Source organism: Eurosta solidaginis, chromosome 1, assembly GCF_040869045.1.
Source record: "Eurosta solidaginis isolate ZX-2024a chromosome 1, ASM4086904v1, whole genome shotgun sequence".
NCBI classification, from domain to species: domain Eukaryota; kingdom Metazoa; phylum Arthropoda; class Insecta; order Diptera; family Tephritidae; genus Eurosta; species Eurosta solidaginis.
In genome coordinates, this window is record NC_090319.1 from 384,663,694 (window position 1) to 384,673,960 (window position 10,267).

Consider the following 10,267-nt stretch of genomic DNA (forward strand, 5'->3'; position numbering starts at 1 on the left):
CAAATTCTAGGGTCACCCCTGCTCCACCTTTATGGCGATATCTCGAAACGGCGTCCACCTATGGAACTAAGGATTACTCCCTTTTAAAATACTCACTAACACCTTTCTTTTGATACCCATATTGTACAAACAAATTCTAGGGTCACCCCTGGCGATATTTCGAAACGGCGTCCACCTATAGAACTAAGGCCCACTCCCTTTCAAAATACACATTAACACCTTTCGTTTGATGCCCATATTGTACAAACAAATTCTAGGGTCACCCCTGGTCCACCTTTATGGAGATATCTCGAAACGGCGTCCACCTATACAACAACCACCACTCCCTTTCAAAACCCTCATTAATACCTTTAATTTGATACTCATATCGTACAAACACATTCTAGAGTAACCCCTGGTCCACCTTTATAGCGATATTTCGAAACGGCATCCACCTATAGAACTAAGGCCCACTCCCTTTTAAAATACTCATTAACACCATTCGTTTGATGCCCATATTGTACAAACAAATTCTAGGGTCACCCCTGGTCCACCTTTGTGGCGATATCTTGAAACGGCGTCCACCTATGGAACTAAGGATTACTCTCTTTTAAAATACTCATTAACACCTTTCATTTGATACCCATATCGTACAAACGCATTCTAGAGTCAACCCTGATCCACCTTTATGGCTATATCCCTAAATGGCGCCCACCTATAGAACTATGGCCCACTCCCTCATAAAATACTCTTTAATGCCTTCATTTGATACACATTCCAGGGTTTCCCTCGGTTCATTTTCCTACATGGTTATTTTCCCTTATGTTGTCACCATAGCTCTCAACTGAGTATGTAATGTTCGGTTACACCCGAACTTAACCTTCCTTACTTGTTTATACACAGCTGTACTTGTACATATCTGGACCCAGAATGGATTGGTATTGAAAATGAGCGAAATCGGATGATAACCACGCCCAATTTTTATATATATGTATATCATTTTGGAAAACACGAAAAACCTGATTATTTAGTAAATAATACATCTAGAATGTTGAAATTTGACGTATGGACTGATATTGAGACTCTTGATAAAAATTTGAAAAAAAAAAAAAATTTAAATGTGCTTTACACCGCCCACTTGTGATAAAATCAATTTTACAGCGATTATACGGAGAGGATTTACGGCGAATAAAATAAGCCACATCTTTGCAAAAAGAGCTTTATATCAATGGTCTTTCATTTCCCAAGGGGATTTATAACAATAAATAGGAAAAACTACAAATTAAAAAGGGGCCTGCCACCGCCTCTTTTATGACTAAGCAACTTTCTATATTTCGGAAGCGATAACTCGAAGAAAAATTAGTTCAGAATAGAACCATATGTATATGTATTATTGCGCAGCCTTGTAACACTATTAAGCACAAACAACAACAGCATTTAAAGTGTACAGCTGGGTATGTAATGTTCGGTTTCACCCGAACTTAGACTGCCTTACTTGTTGCATGATCGAAATTTTTTTCCGGAGAACGTTTTGCCTTTTTGGCCATCGGTAAAAGTCAAAATAAATACACCATGCCTACATCATGTTATAATCAAATATACGACATAAAATTATGAAGTAAGGTTCAGTTGGTCTTACCTATCCATATATGAAAATATGATTTGTAAAGATATGAGCGGTTGACTATCAATAGAAATTTGACGCGACCCACGCTTTTATTTATTTGTCTGATCAACGCCCTAGATTGATGAGAAGTGTGATGACTAGTAACTAGGACCTACCTAATTATTTTCTAGCTTTTAGTATTATTATTAATTAATTAAGTATTGTTTTCAATAAAACCGTTTAACTTACAATTTTTTTTTGAACTATTTCAAGTTTTAAGTCTTTATTTAATTGCCTATTATTTACCATTCTATTTAGTTCATTTTGTGACTCATTATTACAAGGATTCTTTTCTAACAATTTGTTACAATCTAAGTCCTCAATACACGTGTGCTTGTCCCTCCTCGTACTTCAAAGTATTTTGACGTCACTTCTACCGGACTGTATGTAATATTTGTTCCAAATATGAGCCGATCGAACCACAAATACGATTTTTTTGAATATCTCGATCCTTGCGCCAACTACCGGAGGAAAGCAATCTCCCCAATAAACGCGCGTCCCTCTAGCTCAACTTCGATCCGTATACTCTTACTTATCCAAAATCAATGTATGTAGTGCTTGTAAGGTTTACCGACATGACACCAACCATCTTTTTAATTTAATGTGGAAGTAACGCCTCTAACACCCCTTTCTCTCTGGTTCACCCCTGTTTAAACTGGAACTTTCTTTAGATGTTCAAATTGTTACCATAAATTATGGTAATGCGACGAGTGGGAATTTTTAACGCTAGATGCAAGTAAAAAAGGTTTTTTTTGTTTATTTTAGTGATAATCAAAGTAACGTTATAAAAATGAATGTCTGAGCTGCCCCAAATATAGGGGCGTAACAGCTTAATTTATACTAATATTGGAATATCTCAAGCAATCGTTTGGCAAAAAACTCAAATATTCTAAACCAACAATTATTATATGCTTCTTTCTCAATTCCCTGATTTCAAGTGATGTTTTTTAATACTGACTAGTATAAAATACTTCAACAAAAGTTTTAAAACGAAAAATGGCAAAAAACTTTTATTTAAAGAGAAGTAAAATATTAACAACAAAATAACTGTTACATTGCGATTTATATTATAAAAGCTATACATTTAATGGTCCTTGGTACAAGACTACCTAAGAAGTTTTTTAGATATTTTAGTTTTAGATGCACGTTTCTCCCTTCTTCACCTTACCCATACATTCTTTCATATTAGCCCAACCCATTCCATTTTAGTCCAACAAAGTAAAATTTGTTTAGTATTTTAAAAGTGGACTTGAATTTAAAAATGTTTTGGCTAAAATTTTTCCCAAATGAAGGATTATACATTTTCTTTATATGGGGAAAAATGCACTATGTCTTCAGAAAAAAATCTAAAAACTTGAAGCCTTGCTTTAAAATGCATCAATCTGACTTTTACATTTTTGATATGGGGCCAACGTTTAACATATTGAAAAGTTGGTCGTTTCGCATCAATAACGAATAGTTCGTTTCGCAATAGATAATAAGACATTATTATTACTATAGGGCTACAAAACAGTTGCATCACTGATTTTGGAAGTTTGCAAATTTTTCGAAAATTCAAAAATTATGTTTCGAGCTGGTATAGCCCATCAGTAACCCGTGCGTAGGTGACTCAACTAAAACCCATAGCGAGTAGTTTGTAATTAAATTATGATTGAAATGTGTGTCATTAGTGGAACGAAAACATAAAACATTTTACATTTATACAAAATAATTGTCATTCGTTGTTGTTTTTGTACCAATTAAGTGCTATACAACATAACGTTTTTCAGCGCATCACACCAAATTTGTTGAATTATTAAATTAGTTATGCACAAAAATTCAATGAGAATCAAAATAAAAAAATTTATAAATTCTATTGAACTAATTGCAAACGCAATCAAATTAAAAACAATGGACGTCCTTACGCTTCACAGAAACAACATTTCAATCATAAAATTATATGCTATTCTTTGTTCTTGAAACAGAAATAATTTCAATACTTTTTTCAAATACTCGAAAAGAACGTAATAAAATTTAATGGATTATCCTCTAACTATGAATATTTTTAACTCAAACTTAAAGTACCACTCGACATTGAAAACTAATGGAAATCTTGTTTCTGTGTCGTTAAAGGTTGTCCAGACGATTGCCACAGATTCTACTAAAAATGTGAAAACCCATACACAAAGCAAGAGAATGAAAGGATGAAGAAAAGCAAACAATTTGCAGAGCGGAGCAATTTATAGAAACTTTAACAGTGGAGGGGGACACACATACACACAAAAATAAACTTCCAAATAAGTAATGCAAATAAAGCAAACACAATGTGCCTGTTAGAAACAACAACTAAACAAGAAGAAGAAAATTAAAACCACACAAGCTAATGAAACCTCTATGCAAAGGAACGATGCCGAGAGCGTCAGGCACTAGAAACTGAAGCAAAAGTTTTAAAGTTAAACGCAACAACAACAAAACGTAAATCCACAAAAAGTAACGAAACAGATCAACTGGACGAAAGAAACATGAGTATTAAAAATCTTAAAATATACAAAAGGGTTTGACTTACTAACGAGAGCAAAAATTAGCAAAAAACAAATTATACAAGGCAAGAAGAAACTCAACAAATAATCAGCGCGGAGTCGTATACAATTTGAAGGTAGAGAGCAACAGTAGACCGTTACAAGTAGAGTGAAACCGAGGAAGAGTTAATGCAATATCCCAAAAGTACAAAAGGCAATAACTGCACGTAGACATCACACAATTTTATCAAAAAAGCTTTAGCGAGAAAAGATTTACAAAATGGCCGCTTCCTTTCAAATACCCCTCATCAATTTGGAGTTGCGTGAAGTGAAAGAAATTTTATGGGAGAAAATTCATGAGCCAGTAAATCAACGTCGCCTCATATTGGTAATAGTTTCAATAGCACTTTTACTAGATAACATGTTGTATATGGTGATTGTGCCCATCATACCTGATTATTTACGTGAAATAGGCACTTTCGATGATGATGACGCAACAACACCAGTGCCAATACGTGATAATCGCACTGGGCGAATTATATCCGTAGTGCATGATCATCACGGACAAGACTCTGCTACCGGCATACTCTTTGCATCGAAAGCCATTGTACAGCTAATGGTTAATCCATTCTCTGGCGCACTTATCGATCGCATCGGTTACGATATACCCATGATGATTGGTCTAACAATAATGTTTTTGTCCACATCGTTATTTGCGTGTGCGTCCAGCTACAGTGTGTTGTTCTTCGCGCGTTCCTTACAAGGTTCCGGTTCGGCCTTTGCAGATACTGCAGGTTTGGCTATGATAGCTGATCGTTTTACAGAGGAAAATGAACGTTCGAAAGCATTGGGTATTGCGTTAGCTTTTATAAGTTTTGGTTGTTTAGTAGCGCCACCTTTTGGTGGTGCGCTTTATCAATTTGCCGGCAAGCCTGTGCCTTTTGTTGTTTTAGCGATAGTCTGCTTGTTGGATGGTCTTATGCTGCTGCTCGTAATGAAACCAATTAAGGAACAAATTAGACAAAGCAACGAAGTGAAACAAGAATCAATACCTATATGGAGACTGCTAATGGATCCGTATATTGCAGTATGCGCGGGCGCATTGACTATGTCGAATGTGGCGTTGGCTTTTATCGAACCCACCATATCACTGTGGATGGAGGATAATCTAACAACAGAGAATTGGCAAATTGGTATGGTGTGGTTGCCCGCTTTCTTTCCGCATGTACTAGGTGTGGTGGTGACCGTAAAAATGGCGAAAAAATATCCACATCATCAGTGGCTGATGGCTGCCGTTGGTTTGGCGCTAGAAGGCTTCTCTTGTTTTCTTATACCCTTTTCGAGCTCCTACAAACAACTTATGATACCCATTTGCGTAATTTGTTTCGGTATTGCACTCATCGATACCGCTCTACTGCCTACGCTCGGCTATCTTGTGGATGTGCGTTATGTATCGGTGTATGGTAGCATTTATGCTATAGCCGATATTTCATATTCGATCGCATATGCCGTGGGCCCCATAATTGCTGGCGGTGTTGTGGAGGCAATCGGTTTTACGGCGCTCAACTTCATTATTGCCTTCTCGAATTTATTGTATGTGCCGGTATTGCGCAAGTTACGCAATATTTATGATTTCAAACCATTCGAGAATGAAGCTAATATACTCATGCAAGATCCACCGAATAAGGAGTATCAAACCTATGTGATGCATGATAAGAAACCAGTTGATGGTAATTTCAAAAATCATCTAGAATATGGACAACATTATCAGCAAGAACATGAATCGAATGTGGATGATACAAATTATGATTATCAGCAACAAGTTGCAGGTGGTTATCAGCAAGCTAGTGATGGTGGTGGGGAATTGGGTTATCAGCAGGCTCAAGGTTATCAACAACAGAAACAATATCAACCTGGCTATCAAGAGCAGGGCGGTAATTATCAACAGGAAACGCGACATCTTCCACAACAACGCGTTGCGAATCCATTCCAACAACAGCAACAAATGGGCAATGATAGTGCTGTAAGCAGAGGCCCTGCTGGTCCTGCGAATCCATTTAGACAAGGATTTTAAAATTTTGTCTTACACAAAAGTAGCGGTAATCTCTGTTTGTTTATCTATTCTTGAAAGTTTATCATTTTCGTTAATTTTTATTTATTTAATGTGTAACTTGTTGTTGTGGCTAATAGGAATAAATTTAAATATTAAACATATATAGGGTAGAAAAAATAAAAACAACAGCAAATTATTAAAGCAAAGTGTATTGCACACTATAATCTCATGCATATAATACATGCATACAACCACACATGCATACATATATACATACATATACACAAACATAAATCATAATCATATCAAAAATAGTTATGTATGTATGTTAAAAAGTTAGATAACAATATAAATTAAAAAAGTAGCTAAAAAATATTTCAATGCCAACACTACAAATTTTGTATTATACACTGCAAGAAATTGAATGCGTATTTCGCATTTATGTCTATATATATGGTATATATATAAATGCATACATATAAAAAAATCACAATATATGTTATACATATAAGACAGCAATATACATATATACACATGTACGTTTAAGTAAATATATACATATTACAAAGCTACATATATGTACATATATAGATACATATAAAAATAGTATATGAAGGACATTGTGTGAATAGAGCTTTGCTAAAAGTTAGCGAACGATTTATTTAGAGAGGCACAAATTATTTTTCTAAGTATATATATCTCCATATAGTATAATACCAACAAAAAAACATCAACGATAATTTTCTAACTGTTATATTTTTCGTATTTTGATATTATGTACTTGCCTGAACTTATGAATTTTTTTTGTCACTTTTAACAAAGGCTCTTGTGAATCAGCTGCTTCATCCATTGACCTAGGAAAGATAGAAGGAGCTTCCTTTAAGGGCAATTCTTAATTGTATACAAAATTTTCAAAAAATTTACTGAAAATGAAGGAATTATTTGATTGCGTTAATCTTTAAAGAATTAAGGCTTGACGGTAGATATAAACAGGCATTTTGCAAACCTATATGAGCTGAACGATGGCGTATACATACAAGCTTCCTCTACTGAAGCTGCTAGAGTGAGAAAAAAGATAAGCTGATTTGTCCTTTTCTGTGTCGAAGTCTGTCTATCGAAGGTACGGGAAAGTGATATTTCGCTTCTGCTCAAAAGGGAACGTAATTGGTTCAATAGGTGGTATGAGCTCTACGCACACATCGGCATAGTTCAGTAAATAAATACTCAGCGGCTGCGTTGGTCAGGCCATAATGTGCGAATGCATGATAGTACCGTCCCAGCAGGTACTCTCATCGGAACCGACCTATGCAAGTGGAGAACGGTTGGGGACGAGGGATGCTACCTTGGAAGCTATAATTGCCGGCAAGTGACAAAAACAGAAATGACCATCGCGATTTATTAGACCACCAAAATCGTTTGGCCAAATTAGTAAACTGGTAGGATAGATTATGATGGGCGGCAGATACTGCGCGCTTTTGAGGCGTGTATAAATGGTTTCAAATTTGAGAAAAATTACAGTAATCAGAAAGTATGACAAAAGAAAAGTATTTTGATTACAAACAATTTCCGGTAATCTCAGAAGTGATTTTAGGCCGAGCTTCTCTTCCAATTTGCGTCGTGCCCCTTTTTAATTTTTCCTAGGAATTGGTGGTATGACACTTACATGTTTTATGCCGACTCCGAACGGCATCTGCTTGCTTTTCATGGCAGAAATACAATGCTTACCAAATCACTGCCGACGGGCGACCCCGCTTAGTTTGTAATTGAAAAGGCTTGTTTCTAAATTTTTGATGTTGCTTTGATCAGAGAGTGAACCCATCATCTTCGGTGTGGTAGGCTGACAACGCTACCACCACACAACGGCAGCCGCCCTTTATAACAACCAACATTTGGATGTAAATAACCAATGTGGTAGACAAAATGTGTTTTTTGGTTATGAATAACCAATATAACAACCGGAAGATTTTTTTGGTTATATGTAACAAGAAATCAAAATTTTCTCTTTTTTTTTTGTTAATTAGTAACTAAACAATAAATACACTTTTAGATTTCCCTAGATTTTCTACGTTTAAAAATAAAAAGAGCTTATTGCTTGAGAGGTCTTATCCTAGCAAACGCCCTATCTGAGCATACATTCCATATTTCTTGACGTAATATAGGGTGCATTTGAAACAAATTCTTCAACGGAGCTCTGAGATAGGGCGTTTTTGAAATAAAGTTTTCCGAGATATGGTGATTTTGAAACTGCAGCCGATGGATAGAGTGATATTCCACTGAGACATAGATTTTCATTAAAGATATTTATTTTTTTATCGGCATAATAAAGCTCGAACAAAACATCAAATAAGAAGCAGTTATGCATTCTTAAACATTTTTTCCAGAAGGCTTCTTATTTTTAGTAGATAAGCTTCAGTTACAGTTTCAATAAAACTATCAAACTAGTGCAACTATAATTTATTAATTTTTTTCAAATGCACATCAATGTTTATTTTGTGTTCGTGTAAATTTGATAGAAACGAAAACGAAGCTAGCAAACCAAAGATTACTTGATAGTTTAGCATAGAAACGTTAGCACCGCGAACAACGTCATAACATATGAGTGGCTATATGAAAGCAGATATAAAAATATGAAAAATATATACATAAGTAGTTATACATAAATGTACATAGAACAAAAGTTCAGCGAATTCTCAATTCGGTACGACAGCGGCTGCACTCAAAGCACACGGCATCAATATCGCTTACATATCAAAAAGTTGCACAAAACACATTTCGGATGTCGATGTGCGGTGATGCTGCGGTACCCAATTGATAATGCGCCGCCATAGATTTAGCAAAACAAAAAAAAAAACAAAAAAAAAAAACAAAATATTTAAAAAAAAAATGAACCTCAGTTCAATTAAGTGCTTTTAGTTTAAGTTTGATGATATATCCTGGCATTGCAAAGGTCAACGTCGCGCTTGTCTAAACATATCAATTAAAGTTGGACATGTCAGCGATTGAAGCTCAAGCAGTCGTCGGTTTATCAGAAAAGAATTCTTAAACATAAGACACAACCAAGGTAACGATACATATCAGAGTCGAATGGCTCGCCTGTTAAAAATTACCACAGTGATATTAATTATTGCTATTTAGCATGTAATATACAAACATATAGATCTATACATATATATAATTATCATAAATATAACTTTATATCTTTACTCATATATGGGTACTTGTGTAGTTGGTATCTATTTTAAGTTAAGCAGCTATATATGTATGTACTTATGTAAACTTACATACATACACTCATGTACTTATATACAAATAAAATTAATTTTAAATGAAACCCTAACATTTTTATGTATTGTACATTATTATTTATTTTAGGCGCGTATTGTATACATTTGTACTATTAAATAGCTTGCACATATGTTCATAATTATTAAAGAAACAGTATTTGTTATTAAAAAATAATTCTAAAATATACTTACATTTTTATATATTGGAATATTATAGTTGAATAGCAAAAAACACTGTCATACATTTACTCTTTAATTTGGTAAACATACGTGCAAATAACACAAATAGTTTAGAAATCTTCAAAAAATACAAAAATTTCCCCTCTGGTTAAACTTTTTTCCAATTTTTTGCAAATTTAAGATACTTTCGAATGAAATCTTTAAAAAATTACCAAATAAGTTTTGTAGTCAAAGCAGCTACATATTTCTATTAATATCAATTTTCCTACACATACATAAATAAGCTTATATGAAAATAGCAGTGACAGTTTTCATTAAATTTCAGCAATTTAACTCTTCTTTTTTATTTTCAATAATCTAATTTATTTATTTTCAATAGATTATGGATTTGCTTTAATCCCAGCAAACACAGTTTCTAACGTTAGAGAAATATTGTAATTTTACATTAGAATTCTAATAAAGTTCTCTAATGCATTTCGAATCGAAAACTAGGTTAGAATTCGACTGTAAAACAATTCGAATAACACTAGAAATGCGATGTTATGATTATTGTCACAGTTGTAGATTATTTGCACGATATGATCACTCATCCTCAGTGTTAAAAAAA

At 34.3% G+C, this 10,267-nt stretch overlaps 1 protein-coding gene across 1 annotated transcript in view; it reads left to right on the forward strand.

Moving 5' to 3' along the window:
* The window catches only part of VAChT (Vesicular acetylcholine transporter), a 61,337-nt gene extending 52,272 nt beyond the window's left edge, over positions 1 to 9,065 (forward strand). The window contains exon 2 of the mRNA XM_067763289.1: positions 3,758 to 9,065. Coding sequence (XP_067619390.1) covers positions 4,424 to 6,217 — 1,794 coding nt within the window. The 5' untranslated portion in view covers positions 3,758 to 4,423 and the 3' untranslated portion in view covers positions 6,218 to 9,065. The remainder of the gene's footprint in view (positions 1 to 3,757) is intronic.
* The last annotated feature ends 1,202 nt before the right edge of the window (positions 9,066 to 10,267 follow it).